At 46.7% G+C, this 25413-nt stretch overlaps 1 protein-coding gene across 1 annotated transcript in view; it reads left to right on the forward strand.

Annotated features, from left to right (window-relative positions):
• Positions 1-25413, forward strand: part of gfral (GDNF family receptor alpha like) — a 156800-nt gene that overhangs the window by 98470 nt on the left and 32917 nt on the right. Inside the window, exon 9 of the mRNA XM_085998264.1 lies at positions 16124-16208. Coding sequence (XP_085854390.1) covers positions 16124-16208 — 85 coding nt within the window. The remainder of the gene's footprint in view (positions 1-16123; positions 16209-25413) is intronic.

A 25413-nucleotide genomic window follows, 5' to 3' on the forward strand; every position in this document is an offset into this window, starting at 1 on the left:
GACTTACCTTATTATGGAACAAAGAGAAACAGGAATGTTTCTGATGGCTCCATATTAAATTTTCTGGTCACTGCTGATTGCCATTCGCATCCCTCCCCATTGTCTCCACTCGCACCCGCCCCCCAGCCCCCACTCCCCCACACTAAGCTTACAGCTCATGCCAGTGTCTGAGCCAGCTGATACTCATTCTTCCTGGTACTGCCGAGCTGCTTCTGGGGTAGTGATTGGTGCCTGTAGCTCGCAGGTAGTAAACAAATGAGACTGGTGGACCAATTTTGCGTGATCCTGCCATCGGCCTCATTAGGCGCATGCAGTGTGTGCTGCAACAGGATCCGATTTGCGCACGATCCAAATTCTGGGCCGTTGTCTCTACCGAGTTCTGTGCTCACCTGTTGCATCACTGGACAACCATGTCTGCCCCTCCTTGCTTGTTTTCATTCCTCCGTCTCAAAATAACCAGCCCATCTCCTGCAAGAGCTTCTCCGCCCGCCCTTGCATGGTCACTTCAGGAGTGCTCCAAACTCCCATTCCTGACCCCCTCCTGTCCCTCAGTAACATTATCTGTGGGCAAAGGACCACCCAGGTCTACCCCTTTGGAACTATCCTTGACACCACAACCATTATTTTTTTGCTTACTGCTGTCTGACATCAAACCACAGTTGTACCAGAACACTCTCAAACTTAACAATAGCAAGACTAAAGTCAACCTGTCGGCCTCTCAATAAAAACATTGCACCTCCAATGCCTACCTTGGCTGCTCACTCTGGCTACACTCAATAGTATACAAACCCAGTTTAACCCAGGGCTGAGCTTCAAATCCCATATGCTTCAAATCCTGGCTGGCCTCCCACCTTGCACCCTCCATAAACTGGAGCTCATCCAAAACTATGTTGTCCCTATCCTAACTCACACCAAGTCCCATTCACCCATCACCCCTGTACTCGCTGCATTGGCTCCCAGTCAGGCAGCGCATCGACTTTAAAATTCTCATTCGTGTATTCAAATCCCTAAATGGCCTCACCCCTCCCTAACTTTGTAACCTCCTCCAGCCCTACAACCCTCCGAGATATCTGCACTCCTCCAATTCTGGCCTCTTGCTTATCCCCGATTTCCTACGCTCCACCATTGGCGGCTGTGCCTTCAGCTGCCAAGGTCCTAACCTCTGGAATTCCCTCCCTAAACCTCTCCGCCTCTCTACCTCTCTTTCCTCCTTTAAATCGCTCCTTAAAACCTACCTCTTTGACGAAGCTTTTGGTCATCTGTCTTAATATCTCGCTATGTGGCTCGGTGTCAAAATTGTCTGATAACAATCCTGTGAAGTGCCTTGGCATGTTTTACTACTTTAAAGGTGCCATATAAATGCAAGCTGTTGTTGTTGTTGTTGTTGTAAGCTATCTATTATAAGGACCACGGCCGGAATTTTCTGTCCCTGGACGGGTCGGGTGCGGGCAGTCGGCGTGGCAGGTTATGACTCCGTTGTTGCTTCCATTCCGCTGCAGACATCGACTTTGCTGTAATGGACCCAATTATACCCGCCCTGCCCGTCACCCAGCCCTATTAAATGGTGCGGGTCTGATGACGTCATCCATGACGCGTTTTACACCGGGATATTTAAAGGAGCCATGGCCACATTGCATTTGAAGATTCATCTAGGAGTGTGCAGGCAGCACACTGGAGGTTTTCATTGCTCCAACCAGTTGGAGAGATGGCTGCACAGAGGCAGAGGGCTGCACCCAGGTTCTCCGGTGACTCCTCCCATATGCTTATGGAGGGAATCAGATCACGCAGGGAGGTCCTCTTCCCTTCCAATGGACGGAAGAAACCTCCCCAGGTGACAAAAAAAGCCTGACTCCAAATTGCAGAGGAGGTCAACAGCAGGGATGTGGTCAGGAGGACTTGGGTGCAGTGCCAGAAATGTTCCAATGATCTCATTAGATCAGGAAAGGTGAGTGCAAAGCTACACTCAACTTCATCCTGCTGTGTCTCTCATCACATCCACATCACTCTGCCTTCCCAACCCTACTCCTGCACATCCTCACTCACACCAACATACCTTGCACATCCACCCATCCCTCTCTATCTACATGATCACATCCCCATTTTACTAACCAGCCCTCACACTCAGCCTCATGCAATCATACCAACTAACAACGCGCAAGGAGGCCACTTGGCATTGCCAGCCCGCTCCATCATAGTCTCCCTCTAAAGATGTAACCCATCCATTCCTTACACTCATTCCATCACCCTCACTCAACCTTCTCTTTCCCTCCATGCAGGAGAAGAGAGCCCACAATAAGAGGGAGAGGGAGAGAACTGGAGGTGGGCTTCCATCATTTGCCACCCTCAAAACAGCAGAGGAGGCTGCGTTGAAAGTACTGGGAGTGGCTGAGCAGCTGGAGGTGGGAGACGGAGAGAGGGGGACATCGCAGCAACCTGGTGACAGAATTGCATATCATACAGCTACATGGCATACATCAGTCACTCATATGGGGACTGATGTCAGCAGCCAGTGACTGGTCATCATGTCCATAATTGTATGTGTACCAACTGGTCATATGACTTATCTAACTCATCTCTTTACTCCCCCACAGATCCCTCAAGAGCCCCCCCACCATCCCCCACTATCCAGGAGGAAGAGCAAGCTGACTCCTCAGAGGAGCCTCCAGCCTCTGAGGGCACAGTGTCACCAGGCATGAGCGCACCCAGCACCAGCGCAGAGACGCACATCTCAGTGGGTCCCACGCGAGATAGAGTAGTGTTGCCATCGGGTCCGCCACAAGTCACAGGTGAGCAAGAGCAAATGGTGGAGACAGGGACAGCAGTGGAGACTCCTCACCAGAAGGCACAGGACTCTCCAAGCTCTGCTCAGCTGCATGCAGATGCTGAGCCTCGGGGATATCCAGGAAGAGGGCGATCCTGGAGGTGCAGAAAGAAGTGCAGGAGGCTCTGACAGGTTTTGCGACCGTGATGTCTGCAAATGTTCAAAGAATGGAGGAGTCTATCTCCAACATGAGCACCACCGTGTCACAGGCGATAGCGACGGTAGGCTCCTCCATGGAAAGGATGGCCACCTGCATGGAGCAGCAAATGCGCCACTCACAGGAGCACATGGTCTCTATGGAGAATAGATGGCTATTTATGGAGCATAGATGGCAGAGGTTCATAGACCTCCTGTCTAGGAGGGATGTCAGCATAGACGTGGGTCCTCATGGCCCCACTGATGTGCAGCAAGGTGCTCACCAGCTCCTTGCTAGCAGGGAAGTGTGGGTGGCCCATGAGAGGGATGACAGTGAGAGGGGAGATAGAAGTGTGGGCTCCTCGCAAAGCGCTTACACTTCTCCCCCATTGCCACCTCCTCAGTCAGAGCCCCAGATGGCTCCTCAGACAGCGAGGGCTGAGTCTGCCCCTGCACAGTCACAGGAGGAGTAGACTTTGGCGGGACCATCACAGGCTCCAAAACCCCGAGGACATCCGCCAAGAGTTTCTGAGCAGTCACAGCAGGGAAGTGAGCAGGCTGCCTCTGCCTCTGCTGAAGCCATAGGGGTAGCACCTCGTAGAAGCACGCGGAAAAGAAAGATGACACACAAGTAGATTCACAAGGATAGCCACTTGGGTGTTTTAGTCAATGTTAATGTCAGGTTTCCGTTAATGTATTGTCAACCATAAAAATCTTTATTTTCACCACTTTCCCATCTTGGACACATTTGTGCGCAACTTCAGAAGTGGATTAGTGAGTTGCAGTGAATGGTGAGGCATAATGGTACCTCCAGCAATGGTGGTCAGTGTGAAAGGAATGTCTTGGTTATTGTAGGGATGCTTTATGGTGTTGCTGTGGGGTGATGCCAACCTGGCGCAGCATGTGGCAGCCATATGGGTGTACTGCGTAAAGTTAAGTCAATCTGGACATGATGAGGCTATCCCTAGTCTCCCAGGCATCAATCTGCTCAGGTGCTGGTGGGATCTGGCCTGCAGGTTCCTCCAGCTCCTGATCCTCCTTGTCTTCCAGCTGATGCTCCTCCTTCTCTGAAGAGTCTGTGCGCTCAGAGCCTCGCTCCTCATGCAGCGCTAATCCTCACCGCTGCGCTATGTTGTGCAGGGTGCAGCAGACCACGACGATTCTGGAGACCCTGGCTGGTGTGTACTGAAGGGCTCCTCCAGATCTGTCAAGGCATCTGAAGCGCATTTTCAGCATGCCTATTGTCTGCTCTATGACACATCTGGTGGAAATGTGGCTTTCATTGTATCTCTCCTGGGCCTCAGTACTTGGGCTCCTCTAGGGTGTCATGAGCCACATCTTCAGTGGATGGCCCTTGTCTCCAAGCAGCCAGCTGGAAAGTCTGTTTGGAGAAGTGAGGAGCTGAGGGAGGGTGGACTGGCACAGGACAAAAGAGTCATGGCAGCTGTCAGGGAATTTTGCACACACGTGCATGCTGATCTTCCTTTGGTTGCAGACGAGCTGCACATTGAGGGAGTGGAAGTCCTTGTGGTTGACAAACACTCCTGGGTGATGATGGGGTACCCTGATGGCCACATGTATGCAGTCGATGATGCCCTGCACTCATGGGAAGCCAGCCAGCATGGCAAAGTCAAGCGCCCACTCAGTAACACTGGCTTCATCAGCGGCAAAGTTGATATAATTGGCTGACTTGTCAAACAGGGCATCGGTGACCTGTGTGATGCATCTGTGGGTGGCAGACTGCGAAATGCCACAACTGTCTGCTGCAGATCCCTGGAAGGAGCCTGAGGTGAAGAAGTTGAGGGCACTGGTAACTTTGACAGCCACTGGTAAGGTGTGTCCACCCGCTCCTCTGGGCTGCAGGTCTAGCTTGAGCAATGTGCAAATGTCTGCAACAACCTGGCGCAATAGCCTGAGCCTCCTTTGTCACTGCTGGAAGAGAAAAAGATTGGGGAAGTCAAGCGTAGGTCCCTTGCAGTCAGAATCAAGGGAATTTATAATGGGGAACAAAGAAATGGCTGACCAATTAAATACATACTTTGTTTCTGTCTTCACAAAGGAGGACACAAATAACCTCCCAGAGATGTCGGGGAACATAGGGTCTAATAAGAGGGAGGAATTGAATGAAATCAGTATTTGTAGGGAAATGGTGTTAGGGAAATTGATGGGATTGAAGGCCGATAAATCCCCAGGGCCTGATAATCTACATCCTAGGGTACTTAAGGAAGTGGCCCTAGAAATAGTAGATGCATTGCTGCTTATCTTCCAAAATTCTATAGACTCTGGAACAGTTCCCATGGATTGGAGGGTAGCTAAAGTAACCCCACTATTTAAAAAGGGTGGTACAGAGAAAACGGGGAATTATAGACCGGTAAGCTTGACATCGGTAGTGGGGAAAATGCTAGAGTCCATTGTAAAAGATGTAATAGCAGAGCATTTGGAAAACAGTGGCAGGATCGGAAAAAGTCAACATGGATTTACAAAAGGTAAATCATGCTTGACTAATCTACTGGAATTTTTTGAGGATGTAACTGGCAGAATAGATAAGGGAGAACCAGTGGATGTGGTGTATTTGGACTTTCAGAAGGCTTTCGATAAGGTCCCGCATAAGAGATTAGTGTGCAAAGTTAAAGCACATGGGATTGGGGGTAAGGTACTGTCTTGGATAGAGAACTGGTTGGCAGACAGGAAACAAAGAGTTGGAATAAACGGATCTTTTTCTGAGTGGCAGGCAGTGACTAGTGGGGTACCGCAGGGATCGGTGCTAGGTCCCCAGCTATTCACAATATATATAAATGATCTAGCCGAGGGAACAAGATGTAATATCTCCAAGTTTGCAGATGACACAAAGCTGGGTGGGCATGTGTGCTGTAAGGATAATGCAGAGAAACTCCAGCATGATTTGGACAGGTTGGGTGATTGGGCAGATGCATGGCAAATGCAGTATAATGTGGATAAATGCGAGGTTATCCACTTCGGTGGCAAAAACAGGAAGGCAGATTATTATCTGAACGGCAATAGATTGGGAAAAGGGAAGTGCAACGAGACCTGGGTGTCCTTGTGCACCAGTCACTGAAGGTAAGCATGCAGGTGCAGCAGGCGGTTAAGAAGGCAAATGGTAATTTGGCCTTCATAACGAGAGGATTTGAGTACCGGAGCAAGGATGTCTTGCTGCAGTTGTACAGGGCCTTGGTGAGACCACATCTTGAGTATTGTGTGCAGTTTTGTTCACCTTATCTGATGAAGGATGTTCTTGCCATGGAGAGAGTGCAGCGAAGATTCACCAGACTGATACCTGAGATGGCAGGAATGATGTATGAGGAGAGATTGGGTCGATTAGGCTTGTACTCGCTGGAGTTTAGAAGAATGAGAGGGGATCTCATTGAAACTTTAAAAATTCTAACAAGTCTAGACAGACTAGATGCAGGAAGGATGTTCCCGATGGCGGGGAGTCCAGAATCAGGGGTCACAGTCTAAGGATAAGGGGTAAGCCATTTAGGACTGAGATGAGGAGGAATTTCTTCACCCAGAGAGTGGTGAACCTGTGGAATTCTCTGCCACACAGGGCAATTGAGGCCAATTCATTAAATATATTCAAGAAGGAGTTGGATATATTTCTTGAGGCTAAAGGGATCAAGGGATATGGGAGAAAGCAGGGACAGGGTACTGAATTTGGATGATCAACCATGATCTCAGTAAATGGCGGAGCGGGCTCGAGGGGCCGAATGGCCTACTCCTGCTCCTATCTTCTATGCTGCTCAGCCATATTGAGGAAGCTCATCCTCTGCTTGATTAATTAATACCCTGTGTTGGGGGTATCACCTCTGGCATAGCGCAGCCCTGCGCTGATGCCCTCTGTCCTGTGCAGCTTCAGGTGGTCGAGGAGAAGGTTGGTGGTGTTGTTGGTGCTGCTGGTGTTGGGGTTCATCGTGGTCCAATTCTGAGGACCAAGGTGAGACAGTTTTAATGGCTCCCATGCTGATGGAATAGATAGCAGATCAAGTAGAGGTCAGAGGAGCAAGATGTCAATGGTGTGATAGGTTGTAATAATGAGTTGAGACTGGATGGCGACTTTGCTGGAAGCACTTGCAGCCTGTAGAAAGCTAAATCTGTGCTGGGAATGCAGCCTGCAACAGCTTCTGCCTGAGGAAAGTGATCAGCTGTGAGGTGGGAGGTTTTATAGTACATTTCATGCTGTCATCTAATCAGCTGGAGCAATGGCCACTCAACTCCCACCTCAGGCTGACAGACATGGTTCCCGAGCTGCGTGAATCTCGTGGGAAGCCAGGGAAATTCGACATGTAGGCTGAAAAAGGATCTTAATAGTCTGACAACTACCTGTTAATGATTTGAATTAGGTTGCCCGCCCCTGCCGGTTGGGTCGCTGCTGCACCAGTAAACACGCCCGAGGGAAAGGCACGTCGGGGCGGGATGAGGCGTGTTCCCAACCCACTGCAACTTATTTCAAATTTCCCACACGACCGACCTCCAATCGCGCCCACATGGACCGCAGAAAATTCTAGCCCACCTATTTCTACCTCTGCAACATCGCCCCCGCCTTACCGACCTCTAATATTTCTTATCAATTTCCTGGCTTGATTTTTCCAATGCTTTTCTCACCAGCCTTCCAAGTTCCACCCTACTTAAGCTCCAACTCATCCAAAACCCCATTACCCGTACCTTGTCTTGCACTAAATCCTACTTGCCTGTCGTCACTTTCCTCACTGACATGCACTGGCTCCTGGTCCCTCAATGCATTGATTTCAAATTCCTCATCCTTGTTTTTAAGATGCTCCTTGCCTTTTCCCCACTTGCCCCTGCAGCCTCCTCTAGCCCCAAATCCCAGCTTACACTCTCCACTCTTCTAACTCTGGCCTCTGTGTACCATCTGTCCCTTTGCTACACAAAGACACTTCAGTGGCAGAAACTTCAGCTGTCCTGGTCTTCTATTTCTCCAACCAAGCCTTCAAACACCTCTCCTAATTCCTGGAATCAATTTCTCCACTGGGAAGAACATGGAATGTTTGCCACTTGATAGGCACAATATAAATACACTATTGCTGTTGATTAACAACTGAGACTTTGGGCTGATTGTAACTTTTGTTGGTGGTGGATTGGCCGCCTGCTTTACACCCCACACAATTTCCTTTCCGTTTAGTTCAATGTTTCCACTACCGCTAAAAGTTAAAATCTGCCCTGTCATCACTGCAAGTTTCTTTGGTGATTGTGAAATATCACAGCCAGTATCCATTGTACAAACGTAAAATACGGAGGTAACTTCCTCTAATTACACAAATTAGGGTTGTATTCCCTGGAATTTAGAAGGTTAAGGGGAAATTTGATCAAAGTTTTCAAGACATTAAGGGAAACTGATAGGGTAGATAGAGAGAAACTATTTCTGCTGGTTGGGGATTCTAGGACTAGGGGACATAGTCTAACAATAGAGGGAGGCCTTTCAGGAGTGAAGTTGGGAAACACTTCTACACACAAACTTCTCTTCCACAAACGGCAATTGATGCTAGATCAATTGTTAATCTTAAATCTGAGATTGATAGATTTTTGTTAACCAAAGATATTAAGGGATATGGGGCAAAGGTGAGTATATGGAGATAGATCAACCATGATCTCATTGAATGGCAGAACAGGCTCAAGGGGCCAAATGGCCTACTCCTGAACCTAAGTTCCTCTGTTCCTAATTCATGATCACAGCCTTAATGCACAATTCTAGGACAGCAAGTTATAAGTGGAGATGTTCTGTGGCACAGAGGAAAGTTCAGAGATAAGCTACAATCTCCAGTTTAAGAAAAATCTCTCAAGAATCATGTTGTACCTTTTATGGACTATTTTAAATGTATCAATTCTATCCAGATCTCAACTTTAAAAATAATTCACGTGCAATGCCAGGCAGTGGGAAACAACATCAAATAATACCTATCATTATAGTTAATCAGAAAGACAGCCAACCACTCCCATGCAAGTTACTACTTGGAATCTTGGCTCTCAAATGAAAGCTAGTGAGCACCTCTGGCTTGGATGCTTAAGTGTTCGGATATAACCTACAATTAAATTGTCTGCAAATCACAAACAATCTCTGCTTTAAGGGCATTTGTGCCATTTAAATAGCATTAGAGGCTATCTCTCTCCCTCACTGAATGGTAATACCAATAATACTATATGCAGACAATATCTATTAGCAAAAAAGCAAAATACTGTGGATGCTGGGAATCGCAAATACAAACAGAAAATGCTGGAAATACTCAGCAGGTTAGGCAGCATCTGTGGAGAGAGAAACAGAGTTCACGTTTCAGGTCGATGAGTTCTGATGAAAGGTCATCGTCCTGAAACGTTAACTCTGTTTCTCTCTCCACAGATACGGCCTGACCTGCTGAGTGTTTCCAATATCTATTAGCAATTGGATAGTGTGTTCTCAGAACAGTAAACATTGCTTTTCATTGGTCAAGAATTCTACAACTTTACTTCAATTCATGGAGCAAGTCATCAAAGTTCAGGCAGTCAATGGATTTGATTGAGGAAAGGCAGTGAAAAAGGCAAGAATGGTTAATCAAATATAGTAAATATATAGGGGGAAAATTGGGTCACGCCCCCTTTGGGGTGCTAACTTCGCCGGACCTGAAAAGGTTAGTGCCCCTGCACCGTAAATTGAGTGGTAGCGCCCCAAGCAGGAGGCAGGATGTTACTGGAAGCGCTCCCCCTCCCTCTAGGGGCGCTACCATTCAATATCGCGGCGCTACGTGCAACAGCGCCACGCGCATCGGCATATAGCGCCATGGTAGCACAGGCTTCCCTCCCCTGTTTAAAGGGGAGGGGCCTAGCACAGCGCGCACCAGGGTCCTGCAGGCCCACTGGGGAGCTGGGTGCCGTGAACAGAGCCCGGCGCTCAAGAGGAGTGCCAGGCTGACCGATCGCGGCCGGCACCCCGCAGGAGGAGGCGAAAGGGGGCAGGTGCTGGCAGGTGGCCCAAAAAAAAGGCCGCCCGGCACCTGCCCTTTAATTTGCGCCGGTGTGGCCACAACCACAACACCCTGACCCTGTCGGACATATCGTCCGGCGGTAGGTCAGGGGGCGCGAGCGGGGCACGGTGCACGGTGATGATGTCATCGCCAGAGGCGCAGCGCTGCGGGAGGTGCAAAGCAACCCAATTTCTTCCCCCTAGAATTACATATAAGTTACAACACAAAAACAGGCCATTCAACCAAATGTGCTGACATTTACCCTTCATGCAAGTAAATAGTCCTAATCACATTCACCTGGCCTGTTCCCATCTCTCTTTATCTCCTTTTCCTTCATTCGCCTATCCAGTCTAATCTTGAATTTTGACATAATTTCTGCCACAATTAAATCAAATCAAATCAAATCAAATCAACTTTTATTGTCATTGTTAGTGCACAAGTGCAGTACAACGAAATGTAGGCTTGCGGCTCCCGAGAGTGTACATTTGGATTAAGACATTTAAACATTCAACATACATTTGGCTTGTAGTATATTAACATAAATATGACCATAATAAAGTGCATTGGCAGATGTGCAGGCTTTAGAGTTTATTTGTGGAGTTCAGTAGGATGACAGCCCTGGGAAAGAAGCTGTTCCTAAATCTGGTCGTACAGGTGCGAATGCATCTGTAGCGTCTCCCAGATGGTAGGAGGGTGAACAGACTGTGGCTGGGGTGGTGAATTCTACAGCCACACAACTCTCTGTGTAAAGAAGTTTCTCTTGTTCTCTGTTGTAAATCTTACATTTAATCTTGTGTCTATGGTCCCTCGGTCTAGACCCCTCAACTACTGTTGAATGGTGGAGCTTATTTCTAGCTGCCCTGTCCCATCTTTTCACAATTTTAAACACATTTGTCTAATCTTTTGTCATAATTGTATTTTCTCGTACCAAGCAGTAATCCCAATGACTCTGCATTGTCAATTTGAAATCATTCTGTGGCCATGTGTTGAAAGAGACTCAGGAGACTGAGGAAACTTCCCCACAGGTCAGAACCAAACTGACATTGGCTGAACGAGGACCTCAGGAGAAATATCCTGGCAAGGGTAACATCGTTTATTTCTGAGGCAAGACCAGGACGTGCCAATGTGGCAATGAGGAATCGGTTATTTTTACATTACACAGAACATTGTGGAGCTCAAAAAATGCAATGTACTTTTCTTTTAAATGCATTATTGCCAGAAGAGTTGACCATAAATGTCAGACCCACACAGGGCATGGGGAGGTGGAGGGCACTCGGGGATTGGTGCCCACAGGATATGCTGAAGGACTGAATTTCATACTCTGTAGGGCAGCGACACAATTAGCACATAGAAGAACCAGCAGTCTGCACACACAAGCCTGGAATCAGCAGCTGGACATTTGCTGACTAAAATGTTTCCCTTTCCAAGCAATTATTTTCTAAAGATGAATGGCAAACCTTAACCGGAAGTCCAGAGTGATCCGAAGTGTGCCAAAATTTAGAGATTGTAACATCTGAATCTTGGGGGTCAATTTGAATCATTCTAATCTGAGAAGAAATCTTTTCCTTTTAAGTAAACAGTGGTGCCTATTCACAGAAGAAGAATTTGCCATTTTTTTCTAGGTCATAGAACTCTGTTTGCTTTGCTGCAGTTAGCAACTTCTTTAAACTATAAGAACTCGGGGACATAGGCTCAGGATAAGGGGTCGGCCATTTAAGACTGAGAGGAGGAGGAATTTCTTCACTCAGAGGGTGGTGAATCTTTGAAATTCTCTACCCCAGAGGGCTGTGGAGGCTCAGTCATTGAGTATATTCAAGGCTGAGATCAATAGATTTTTGGACTCTAGGGGAATCAAGGAATATGGAGATGGGGTGGGAAAGTGGAGTTGAGGTTGAAGATCAGCCATGATCTTATTGAATGGCGAGGCAGGCTCGAAGGGCCGTATGGCCTACTCCTGCTCCTCATTCTTATGTTCTTAGCAGCAGGTCAATGTTGCCACTTCCAGTGGCTAAAGCCGATAAATGGAATTTAATAAGTAGATGCATAAAATAATTCATGTTGATGCTATAATAGCACATTGAGGGGAGTTTCATTAAGGGCATTAGAGGCAAAATTTATTTATGCCCCGAAACTGGGCATGATTTCAGCATCTGCTCACCCATCACTCCTGGCTCCTGGTCCACCAATGCCTCAATTTTGAAATTCTTATCCTCATATTCAAATCCCTTCAGGACTACACCCCTCCCTATCTCTGTAATGTCCTCCAGTCTACAACCCTTCAAGAACTCTGTGTTCCTCCAACTCTTGACTCTTGTGCATCTCTCACTCCTTTCGCCCACCATTGGCGGCCGTGCCTTCAGCCATCTAGCTCCTAAGCTCTGGAATTCCCTCCTTAAACCTTTCAATATCGCCAGCTGTAAATCCTACTTCAAGACCCTCTTTGATCAAGCTTTTAGTCACCTGTCCTGATGTCTCCTTCTTTGACTTGTTCAATTTTTGTCTTATTTTACTCCAGTGAAGTGCCTTGAGATGTTTGCTTACATTACAGACGCTATATAAATGCAAATTGTTGTTGTTGTTTAAGTTGCTCCATGATCTCGGCCACCCTATCTCTGCACCCTCCTCCAGCCCTATAGCCCCCTTCAAACTCTCTGTTTCTCTGACTCCAGCCTCTTGTACATCCTCCCCTGACTTCTCCCCACCAGTGAGTGCTGAGTGTCAGCTGCCTGGATCCCACTCTCGAGAATTCTTCCCATGAACCCCTCTGCCTTTCTACTGCTCTTTCCTCCTTTAAAAATCTCCGCAGAACTCCATCTCTTTAATCTCTCCTTTCCTTCGTGTTTGTTTCCCATATGTCTTGCAATGTTTTTTACGTTAAAGGGGCTACATAAATGGAAGTTGTGAGAACTTTTCTGAAGAGAATGGCTGTCCTCTTATTCATCAGCCTTTATTACAGATGAGCAGCTTCAGGCCATTTTGTACAGTCTAAAGCCAATTTCTAATCCTAACCATGTTTTCTAAATTGGTTCAGCTCTCCAAAGCCAAATTTTGGATCATTAAAATCAGAAACATAAAGTATTTGAATCTGACCACCCAGACCACATCTGAAGCAAAAGCCAATGCCAAAGACCTGAAACTGAATCCTAGTATTTCTATATCCTGTATTCTTTGAACATCAGGGTCTCAACAGGATGAATATAGACATATACCCAAGGGATAACTTGAACCAACCTTAATGCACATGGAAAAGTCAGCTTAACTGTTGAACTACAATTAGCTTTCTTAAAGCTCTTCTTTCTCCCTGCAACATCTCATCACAGAGAGCCGCATTCCTTCTAACTAACTGCATTATGCTAACAGCACAGTAAGGCCTTAGTTACTGCTCCACAGTTGCATCCAATTTATGTTGGAGCAAAATAGTGGCAAAGATGGTTGCCAGGTTATTAAAGAGTTCTAGAAAGACTGATGGGATATTATAGTCCTGTTCGGCAGGTCCCAGGGGACAGATCCTCTTGCTCCAGGACTCAGTATAGTTTGAAACCATAATGATCAATGGAGTTCATGATGCTGCCTTATTTCATGCCAGTTTTTACATGTTGTAGCATTAAAGAGATATGGCCCAAGTCTCAGTCTTCCATGAGGTTATCTCTGTAGCAGCACAAGAGTGACCAAGCTTTCATGGCTGCACTGGGAACACAAGCGCTGCAGCAGCTGCAACTCAATATTCCAAGTCAATTCAAAGAGTTAACATAGAATGCTGGCAGTGAGGGCATACAGAAGGAAGAGGAAAAAAGAACTTGCATTAATATAGCACTTTTCAATAAAAGAAAAAAGAAAGACTTGCATTTATATAGCGCCTTTCATGACCACCGGATGACCCAAAGCGCTTTACAGCCAGTGAAGTACTTTTGAAGTGTAGTCACTGTTGAAATGCAGGAAATGTGGCAGCCAATTTGCACTCAGCAAGCTCCCACAAACAGCAATGTGATAATGACCAGTAATCTGTTTTAGCGATGTTGATTGAAGGATAAATGTTGGCCGGGACACCGGGAGAGCTTACCTGCTCTTCTTCAAAATGTGCTATAAAAGCTTGTACGTCCACCAGACAGGGCAGACGTGACTTTGCTTTAATGTCTAATCCAAAAGGTCAATGTTGTGAAAAGGCATTTCAGACCAACCCTCCAGTACACAGTGAAGTTTCACACACTACTTGTACTAGATAAGGCCATTGTCCGCACTCTGTTCCTTGTGTGCAGGTAAGATTTAACAGAGCTAACCAATACTTGTTAAACCACGCTGCTAGATTTCTTGTCCATTCGTGTTGTGGTGAGATTTACCAGCTTTTACCATGTCCACAGGGGACAGAAGACAGGATAAGGGCAGGGCAGGGGTGGGACTATGACTTTAATTCTGAGATTTCCTTTGCAAGTGATTTTTAAAAAAAACTCAGTAACCAATGCTTTAGCATCATGAGATGGCAGAAGGAAATGAACCTCTATTTTAAAAACCAACCGTTGGTACCAATTTACATTCTCAGATCGCTCACTCACAAAACTAGGCTGTCTAATCCAAAACTGAATGGATGACATTTCTAGCCATAGGGCTTTTTTTTGTCTTTCTGTGTGCTAGCAACTACCAAGGTCAAGTCTTTTTCTTATAGTTACTCAGCTGTACGCTCTTACAATCCCAAAAGGAAATAATAGCGCTATTTATTAATTAAAGTCCCTGGAAGACAAACATTCATGTTAAGGCCTCCATTTTACCTTGTTGCACTAGAACAAATTCTATTTACCAATAAGCAAATACAGTTTAGTCTTAGTGGAAACTCAAAACTATGATTGCCATGTTTTCACCTTTCACCCTCCCCCACCACCATTGATTTTCACTAAGCAACAATGCACACACAACCCTATGTAAATACAATTCACCTGAAGTGACAATTACCTGTTTATCCGAGTTTGTCTTTTTCAAGAAAAAACAAACTCCTGTTTATGACATTAAATAGAAATGTCTGTTAAGTCTTGTTAAAAATAAATGCAGGGAACCAAGACTATAAAAGTTTTTATTCAGGTCTTTATATCATTTTAAAGTTGATATTTCCCTCCACAATTAAAGGAGAAAAATGTTCAAATTTTGCAATCGACACAAATCCTGAGCCGGTGCATCTGAGGCATATTTCTGCCCTTGCTCAGGGCAATAGGAAAATACAGCTTTTAGAATTTAACCAAGGTTGTTGCAACCATCATTTCTTTAATGAACTTTTGATTATTAACTGCATATGGAAATCTAATACAAACCCGTGATGAAAAAGAAGGCCTATCAGAAGCCCTTGTATTGGGGTTAGAAAAAGTTAAACCAGGTGTTTGGTATTTTCGCACAAGTCTGTAAACTATGAAATAAACTGAGTCTATGGCAAGCTGCCCAACCTCTCTCACTTAGGAGAAGGGAGTCTTTGTTAAAGACAGCAGTCTTAAATATAGCAAATTAAAACATGCCCAAGATAAATCACTGCGCTTTTTACTTTGAACCTAATATTGTTCCATCTTCCTTTCAGTTTTACTACCATTTAAATAATTATTTTCTGACAATTTATTATCTTTGTAAAGCATTCTTGCTTTAAGTGGACTGTGTTGCCTGAAGGTAACTGGAAAAGGTCAAAAGGTGACAGCATATGATACGTATTCAGTATGCCAAAGTAACAGACAGTTCCACTGTCATCATTATGGATAGACCAAGGGATTGAGAGGCCATTGAACTCATGGAACTGGGTTTCACATTGCTGCTCGGTAATAGGTTTTCCTGCATTGGTGCTAATTTCATTATCATTCCCTCACAATGAAAAGAGAACACTGCTGGGGTTAAGAAAACAGTTTCACAGCCTGCAGTCAATGGCATCCCACATGTGGAAACGAAAAAGATATTTCCAAAAGTCTTTGCTGAAATAGAACATCAAGCAATGAATGATACATCGCTGATAAATTTCATCAGTGGCATAAAGTGCCCCACTTATGATTCTCATTCAGATCCATGTAAGACCTTCGGTTAGCTTCAGAGAGGACAGTAAGAGCACTATTTCAAAAGGAAATGACAATCGACTAAACTAGTTTATAAATCTGACCGCTATAAAAATTTACCATATACCTTGTGTTTTAATACCAGATGAAATACAAAACTGATTCAGTATCTTTTTTCCCAGGTATAATGATATGTGCGATTACTTATGTCTGTGGAGTCACACTTGTCATTGGAATTGTCGTTATTGTCATCTTGTGCAAGACAAGGTGAGCAATCATTACCCTTCTATAGTCTGAAAGTAATATTTCTGTATGAAATGAAAGCTGGTGTGAGAACGTTGCATGAGTGAAACAGTATTCGGTGCACTGCGCTATTAGTTACCGCAACAACCTGTACAAAGAAAACCATGGAAATACAATTACTGTTAGATTTAGTCAAGCCAACCTCAATTAAGAAGCCTTTTCTATCAATCAGTGTCAAGTTAATCAAGGTAGTGTGATAAAATCAACATGTTTATCCCTAAAATTGTTTATTTATGGGCTTCTCATAGTTTCCATCATTGTCTCGAGAATGATTTTGGGGAGGTGCTTCTTATGTCGAATATATTTAGATGTTTACAGACATTTTTGGAATAAAACATCATTATGTTTTATTCTGCTTCAGTGAAAGAGTTACACAATTATCACTGTGCTGTTGGTAGAACTGTTAGATATGACTGAGCATAAGATTGATTGCTACACTCTGCAAGCCTCATATAATTGCTGTGTTTGCAGTACATTAACTAATTTACCCATGAACATGATTGCAATCATTTATTGCTTAGGCTAGAAAGAGTAGTGCTGAGTTGCTAATGAAGGAATAGTTTTCACCATTTCTTACTCATGTCCATCTACAGACAATGCTCCATTAGTGACATAAACAGGAAACGGAACAGAGAGTACTATGAACCAACATCAGTAATCACAGACCACATCCTCTGTAAAATGGTTGAAAAGGTTTGAGGGTATTTCAGTACGATGTGCTGTGTGCTGCCATGCTGCGAACATTAATAATCTCAGCTCTAGAGCACAGCCCTGCCATTCGTTGCTGCTAGGATATTAATACCCCCATGACCGGCGGGAGAGAGTCGGATGAAAATGTGAAATTTGTGGATATCGACCTGCGGAAAATATCAGAGCATCTGAGTGTCCCACCGTGGAGAGGCGGGGCACTTAATAACATATTTAAATCGGGCCCCTACAGTCTAACTGGGAGTCCGAATTGAAATTAACTACTCCAGCATGGATTTTCTGGGGGGCAGGGAAGTGGCTAGTGAAATGGAGGCAATATTGCTCGGCATTTTATCAGGGCGGTTAAAGGTCAGGAGGTCCGATGTGAATAAAGGCTCAGTGCTCACAGGTCCTTCCTCTGGGAAACAGTTTGGTGAGAGTACTTGGTGTGAGAGTGTGATTCGGAGAGTTTGGAGTTGCTCACACAGAGAAGATCATGGTGAGTGGTGTCATGGCTGCTCTCGAATGGACTGAGGAAGAGGAAGAGAATGAGGATCAACAGCAGCAAGGGCGTGCTGCGGAGGGAGCTGCAGGTGGCCAGCAGAGAAAGAAGCAACTGGGGATGAGGTCGCAGGAGGCCCTACCCACCTAATAGGGTCGACAGAGACTCGGCTTCCTAAACCTGTCGGAGGAGCAGTGCATCCGAAGGCTAAGATTGTCACGTCAGGTGGTGGCAGGCAGCTGCAGCCTCCTAGAAGAAGACTTACTTCTTGCTGGACCTGGTGGCCATGCATTACCAGTGACTGTGAAAGTCACCACCACCCTCTTTGTGTTCGGCTCCTTCCAGGCCACCACCAGAAACACAGTGGCTGCACATAAATGCATAAGGCAGGTGATGGATCGATTGTTTGCCAGGGCTGGGTGGTATATAAACTTCCCCTGTGATGACAAAGTCAGTAGGTGCAGGGTGCCATCGACTGCACACACATGGCGATCCTAGCACCCCCTGACTAACCACCAGCATTCCTCAACCACAAGAGATTTTGTTCCATCAATGTGCAGCCGGTGTGTAACCACAAAAAATTCACTGTTTCCACATCCACCAATTTGTCTCAGTCAATTCATCCCTCCACTTTCAGTACCAAACAAATGAGAAGCAGAATTCTGTAGGGGGTGGTGTGTGCCCAGTCAGCTTCACCTCTGACTGTCTCTGAGTGGTTTGAATCGCTCCCACACCCCTGGGTTCTAGACACCGGACTTAGGTACAGGTGGCGACACAGAAAATCGAGTAGACAAGTGGTTTGGTGCAAGAAAACCACAAATTTTATTAAAGGCACAATAAAACACAATCTTACTGAGAATTACTGAAATAATTAAAGGTATATAAAATTACACTTATTTGGGAATGGGTAACACACGGCACATCGAGGGAGACAAATACAGTAAAATCCCTTTATCCTTATCCCACCCCCAATACCTAACTAGGTTAAGCTACGAGGGGCCAGGAATTCATGCTCACCAATTCGAAACCTGTTGATTTAACTGGTTGTGGGTTTTGAGATTCACTCTTGTTGTCCTCTGGGGTTCGTCGTTGCCATGTGGTCACAGGACGCGGCGATGGAGTTGTTTGTGCGAAGCACCCTATTTTTTCTCCGTTAACGCCTTCGTTGAGTACTTTGTCACAATGGGTCTTCTTCGGGCAGTTCGGTCGCCGATGGTTTTGTCGCGGTTGGGGCTTGGTTGGCGGTTTTTACCGTTAAACTGATTTTTCTACCCAAGCTTCGAACGCCAGTTTATTCTTAACTGGGTTTTACTGTCCAAGCATCAAACGCCAGCTTATAACTAGGCTGTTTGTCTTGATTTCACTATCCATGCTTCAAACGCCAACTTATTCATCAAACACCAGCTTATAACTAGGCCGTTTGTCCCCCAACGCGTTTTTCCGCTGCCCTTCTCTGCCTTTACCAGTTTTACCATTTTTCTCGTCTCGTCTCGTCTGTTCGTGGTCCTGTATGTCCTGTGCATTTTTGATTTGGGTCTCGTTCTCCTCCCGCGTTTGGCCCCCGGTGTATAATGGGCATCCTTGGTGTCGAGCGGCGCGGGGAGGGAGAAGAGGGCCCGCAATGAGGCATGAAGCGAGAGCGAGAGGCAGGAGGCAAGAGAGGCAAGTGACAAGAGACCGAGCATTACTGGTGGACCTACAATTATATCCGGTTCTTCACCCCTTATCTGCGCACCAAATCAGGTCAGTCCTTTGTCTAAATTTTGGCGGGCTCGTCTAAAATGATTAAAGTCATTTACTTTAACGACTTCTGGGGCGGTTGTCTCCTTGTTTAATGGCTTCGATATCCTGGCTGTTTGTCATTTATGAAATTTAATCGTCTTTCCTGGCTTGGCAGCTACCTGTGAGCTGTTACCGATTATTTATGTGAAGAGTTGATGGCCTTCAGATTAGGGCCATCCTGGCTTGATCTGTTCCAAGGTGAAGAATGCATATTCTGTGTTTACCTAGCTGTCTGGCTTTACAAAGTCTTTTCACAGATCCATGCATGTTAGGTTTAGTTTCAGGGCCTGCCTTTTTGCAGGGCCTTGCTTTAAAAATCCTGTCAGTTTTGGTCACAAGGTTTCAGAAGCCATTTTGGGTACCCTTTTTAACAACTTGTCCATACAGAGTCCCTTTATCCATAACTTTTGGGGAATGTGGGAATTTTGAGAACCCTATACTCCCCCCTGTTGATACTAAACTCGCTTTAAGTACCATCCTGACAAGGTGAGCAAAACTTCCGACCCTCCATAGTCAATCTTCCCCTGTAATTACCTATCTATGATCCCACGACACATGCATTTCCCATTCTGTAAAAATGTAGTGTACATAAGCATACATAGAATAATTACAGTCGTTTACACACATCCAAGCATGGAGGGGGCCCAACACCCCTGCACCACTTGGTACACATACATCTTTATTAAAACAACACATAGAAAATCTTTATTAAAAACAATAAAAGAACACAAAAACCAACAATCTTTATTCAGAACTACAAAAAAAATTCAAACGGGTGTATCTCCCTCCACCTTCACATAATGTTCCTTCCAGGTCCTTTGGTTTTGGAATTCTAGTATTTGGCCTTTTCCCTTGCACTGAGTGCACACTAGGTACAATACTATTCCCAGCTGGCAAACCACGAGGATGTGGGAAGCCAGTCTAATCCACGAAGGGACCTCTATGTTTTCAAAAATGTCCCACCACGGTGGAATCACAATGTCCAGTATCTTAGCCCCCATCTCTACCGTCTTCTGCTCCAGAGTGTAGAAATGTTTCTGTGAGGATACTGTTGCTTTGAGTATCTTGGTAAGGTGTTCTGGGAGAGGGGAAATTTCGTAGCCGAAATGCGCTACATACTTTTGCAGATTGGTGAAATTCTTTTTTACAGTGAGATGAGCAGTGGAGGGTTCAGGAAAGAGGACAATTTGTTCCTGGGCCAATTGAACTTCAGCCTCGGGTTTAAAGCAGAAACTGCTGTCACTTACTGGACACCAGCTATGCTGTCCATGCTGGTAGTGGGGCGCACCTGTGGTGATACAATATGTCCCACCTATATATGCTACCTGTGGGGGAACATGGTCTTGTGCCATTACCTCCATGGTACAATTTATAGGTTTTGCGCTAGTAGCTTTAAACCCGCACTGTGGTTTTGAATAGGCGTTCAAGTGCTGGGGACACAGTATTATGTGTGCTCCCCAGCTCCGGCACCCTGAGAGGTCAGTACCTGTCATAGCGTACTCCCACTTTCTGTCCTCTCTTATGAGGGCATAGAAACATAGAAGATAGGAGCAGGAGTAGGCCATTCGGCCCCTCGAGCCTGCTCCGCCATTCAATATCATGGCTGATCATCCAAATTCAGTACCCTGTCCCTGCCTTCTCCCCATATCCCTTGATCCCTTTAGCCTTAAGAAATATATCCAACTCCTTCTTGAACATATTTAATGAATTGGCCTCCACTGCCTTCTGTGGTAGAGAATTCCATAGGTTCACCACTCTCTGGGTGAAGAAATTCCTCCTCATCTCTGTCCTAAATGGCTTACCCCTTATCCTTAGACTGTGACCCCTGGTTCTGGACTCCCCGGCCATCGGGAACATCCTTCCTGCATCTAGTCTGTCCAGGCCTGACAGAATTTTATAGGTTTCGATGAGATCCCCTCTCAATCTTCTAAACTCCAGTGAGTACAAGCTCAATCGACCCAATCTCTCCTCGTACGTCATTCCTGCCATCCCAGGTATCAGCCTGGTAAACTTCGCTGCACTCCTTCCATGGCAAGAACATCCTTCCTCAGATAAGGTGACCAAAACTGCACACAATACTCAAGGTGCAGTCTCACCAAGGCCCTGTACAACTGCAGCAAGACATCCTTGTTCCTGTACTCGAACCCTCTTGCTACGAAGGCCAACATACCATTTGCCTTCTTAACCGCCTGCTGCACCTGCATGCTTACCACCGCCTGCTGCACCTGCATGCTTACCTTCAGCGACTGGTACACAAGAACACCCAGGTCTCTTTGCACTTCCCCTTCTCCCAATCTATTGCCATTCAAATAATAATCTGCCTTCCTGTTTTTGCCACCAAAGTGGATAGCCTCACATTTATCCACATTATAGTGCATTTGCCATGTTTCTGCCCAATCACCCAACCTGTCCAAATCGTACTGGAGTTTCACAACATCCTCCTCACAGCATACCCTCCCACCCAGCTTTGTGTCATCTGCAAATTTGGAGATACTACATCCAATTCCCTCGTCCAGATCATTAATATATATTGTGAACAGCTGGGGTCCTAGGACCGATCCTTGCAGTAGCCCACTAGTCACTGCCTGTCACTCGGAAAATGACCCATTTATTCCAACTCTTTGCTTTCTATCTGCCAACCAGTTCTCTATCCAAGTCAATACCTTGCCCCCAATCCCATGTGCCTTAATTTTACAAGCTAATCTCTTATGCAGGACCCTATCGAAAGCCTTCTGAAAGTCCAAATACACCACATCCACTGGTTCTCCCTTATCTATTTTACCAGTTACATCCTCAAAAAATTCCAGTAGATTAGCCAAGCACAATTTACCTTTTGTAAATCCATGTTGACTTTGTCCGATCCTGTCGCTGCTTTCCAAGTGCTCTGCTATTACATCTTTTATAATGGACTCTAGCATTTTCCCCACTACCGATGTCAGGCTTACCGGTCTATAATTCACCCCTTTTTTCTACCACCTTTTTTGAATAGTGGGGTAACATTAGCTACCCTCCAATCCATGGGTACTGTTCCAGAGTCTATCGAGTTCTGGAAGATGACCAGCAATGCATCTACTATCTCCAGGGCCACTTCCTTAAGTATCCTAGGATGTAGATTATCAGGCCCTGGGGATTTATCGGCCTTCAATCCCGTCAACTTCCCCAACACCATTTCCCTACAAATACTGATTTCTTTCAGTATTTACCGTCTTTGCGTGCTTCTCCAGCTCTGCTATAATTTCCTTTAAATGGACTGTCATGGCCTGGTCCTCGTGTAACTCTGAGCCTACTATCTTGTTTTCATCCATCAATATTTTCCTCAACTGTGTTTTTAGACCGTTTATCTGTGTCTGCAATTCTATGTCATCCAGACTGTTGATGACAGAGGCCCCTGTGTTAAACGCTGTAAAATCATCATTCCATGCTCCCCTTCTTTGTCTCCCCGTATTACCAAAGTACTCATGGTGTGTGGTGTGCAGTTCGGTTTTGTCTACATTAGCAAAATCGAACTCGTAAAATTTCCTAAACATCTCTTTTAACAGGGCCTGGTATAGCTGTTCTGTCTCTTTGGGGCACCACTCCGGTAAGTGTACCTCGGTGAGGTTTAAAATCACGGAGGCTACCGCGTAGTGTACCCCCTGGTATAGCACCTGATCCGTAGGCACTAGTACCAGCCCATTCCCTGGTCCCTTGGTGACGGCGGGGCACCCCTCTCTGTGCGTCCTTGCTGCCTGAGTCGTGGGCAGGGGCTTCCGGGCGCGCGCCACTAGTTCAGTGGCTTTGACTGGGGCTGGGTACCGTGGGACTATGCAGGTGTGTAGGTGGGAATCCCATGCCACCCCCTTCCCCTTATCCTGCCATGATGCGGAGAAGATGATGGATATGCCTGTGAGGCAGGCCTTTTGTGACCCCCACATACAGACATAAATTCCTTGTTCCGACTCCCACCACTTATCCCAGCATACGCTAGTCCCTCCTTGGGTCCCCGTGACTGTCCGGTGGGTGTCGTTCCCCATTCATTCCCAGTCAGCTGTACGGTCCCCCATGTCAGTGCTCAGCTTTCTAAGCCACCACCACCTTCCCAGGGGAATCTGTCCTCTACAAGTCAGGCACACGCGTTTCCCCTCAGTGACCCTGACCCGTGAGGCCACAACCTGTACACTGGGGCAGGGGAGGGAGGCCTCCCCGTAGGTGAACCCGGTCTGGCTGGAGTAGTTGGATCCCAGCCACCCTGGCCATCTTCCCTCATGGGAATAGATGGCGGGCTCCTCCGCGCCTTGTTCGCTGCTCCCAGCACTCACAACTGGTGCTTTCTCTCCTGACCACCCATAGATGTGGGAGTGCTCCACGTCACCTCGCTTTTCAATGCTCATCCCTATCAGGGCGAGTAGGAGTACGCCCCCCTTCATCCTGAAATCCTTTCCTGCAAAGAGACACAAGAGCATATAGCCAGGTCCCGAGGAGATTCTCTGGCTTGGGTGAAACATAGTCGAGTCTTGCGACCTCGACTTAAATACAAACATTCTTAAAAATACTACTACCATATTTAAAACTACCCATCACCTTGTTTAAACTTAAACTAAACATCCAAACTTAACAATATCACACTAAAATTACGTTACTATGTACATCCGCCGCCCGTCTCGGGGCGGCCAGGCTAATCCCTGTTCGGGCTGCGGCACACCACTCCCTTCGGTGTGGCTGCACTGTCCTGTACTTTCGGTCCCTCGCAGCCTGTGACTGCCGGCTGGGGACCTCAGTCCTTGGACTTACGCCTAACTCGGGAGGCTGTCCCTTTAAAATGGGGAGCCGGTGACCATGGTTTCCTTGGCTGGGCTGTCCGTGGGGACCTTCTGAGGACTTTGGCGGGTGGGGTTTTCTTGGCTGGTGGGCCTTTTACCCGAGCCACTGCCCCCTCCGGTGCGGTCTGTGGGCTTACCACTGCCACTGACTGGGGATCTTCACCCTCAGGCTTTACCTCTCCTAATCCTGTGCTAGGGGCAGGTAACTCTTCGCAGCCTGCTGCTGCAGGCTGGGGGTTCTCGCCCTCAGGTCCCAACTCTGGGTCCGGGGTGGGGTCTTCATCCTCAGGTCCCTCCTCCTCTAAACCTGGGTCAGGGGCGGGGTCTTCGCCCTCAGGTCCCTCCTCACCTATATCCCAGAAGAGTGGGGGAGTGTTCCAAGCGGTGGGCGGGATGGCCCCTCCCCTTAAATAAGCCACAGCGCCTGCCTGTGCAGTCTGTGAACTTGCTCCCACTCCAGGCTGAGGATTTCTATCCTCAGACCTTGCCCCATCTGGCTGTTCTCTCTTCTCGGGCTTAAACAGTTTACACTGATTAATATGGAACCATTTGGTGTGCCGAGGCATCTTAATGGCATATACCATGGGGCTTGTCTTGTCTACAATGCTGTAGGGCCCCATGTACAATGGTTCCAGACTTCCTACCCGAGCAAAATTCCTCACCATGACCTGATCCCCTATTTCCCACTCGTGGTGTTTTCGGGGTTCTAACAGCAATCGGTTACTCCGATGCTGCTTTCCCATGTTCCCAGCCGCCTGCCCGTGGACTTGCTTAAGGTGCTCGAAGAGGTTTCGGGCAAACCTGTCCCGGTTTACCTCCCTGAGCTGACCTTCTGTGAGCACCGGGGCTAGTACATGGGTGGGGGTCCGCATAACCCTGCCAGTCATCAGCTCGTGCGGGGAGTACCCCGTGCTTTTCGACTGGCTGGCCTGGATCCCCATCAGGACCAACGGTAGGACCTCGACCCATTTTCTAGGCGAGTCCACCATCTCTTTCCTCAGCCTTTCATTTAAAGTCCTGTTCATCCTCTCCACAATCCCTGATGACTGTGGGTTGTGGGCAACGTGCCACTTCCCCTCGATGCCGAGCAGCATAAGGGTATTCTGCATTACCTGCCCGGTAAAGTAACTCCCTTGGTCGGACTCCACATACTGTGGTAGCCCCCATCGCGAGAACACTTCTTGGACCAGGATCCTGGCTGTACCCAGAGCTGTGGCTGTTCTGCAGGGGAAGGCTTCTACCGATTTCGTGAACACATCGACCAGGACTAGGCAGTACTTATAGCCTCCCTGGGCGGTGGGCAGGGGCCCGATGTAGTTGACTTGTATCGACTGCCATGGTCCCTCTACCCTCCTGATGTGTCCCATAGGTACCTTCCTTTTGTGGGGGTCAGGGTTGT

Source organism: Somniosus microcephalus, chromosome 9, assembly GCF_052327205.1.
Source record: "Somniosus microcephalus isolate GS21.2 chromosome 9, FLI_Smic_1.0, whole genome shotgun sequence".
Taxonomy (NCBI): domain Eukaryota; kingdom Metazoa; phylum Chordata; class Chondrichthyes; order Squaliformes; family Somniosidae; genus Somniosus; species Somniosus microcephalus.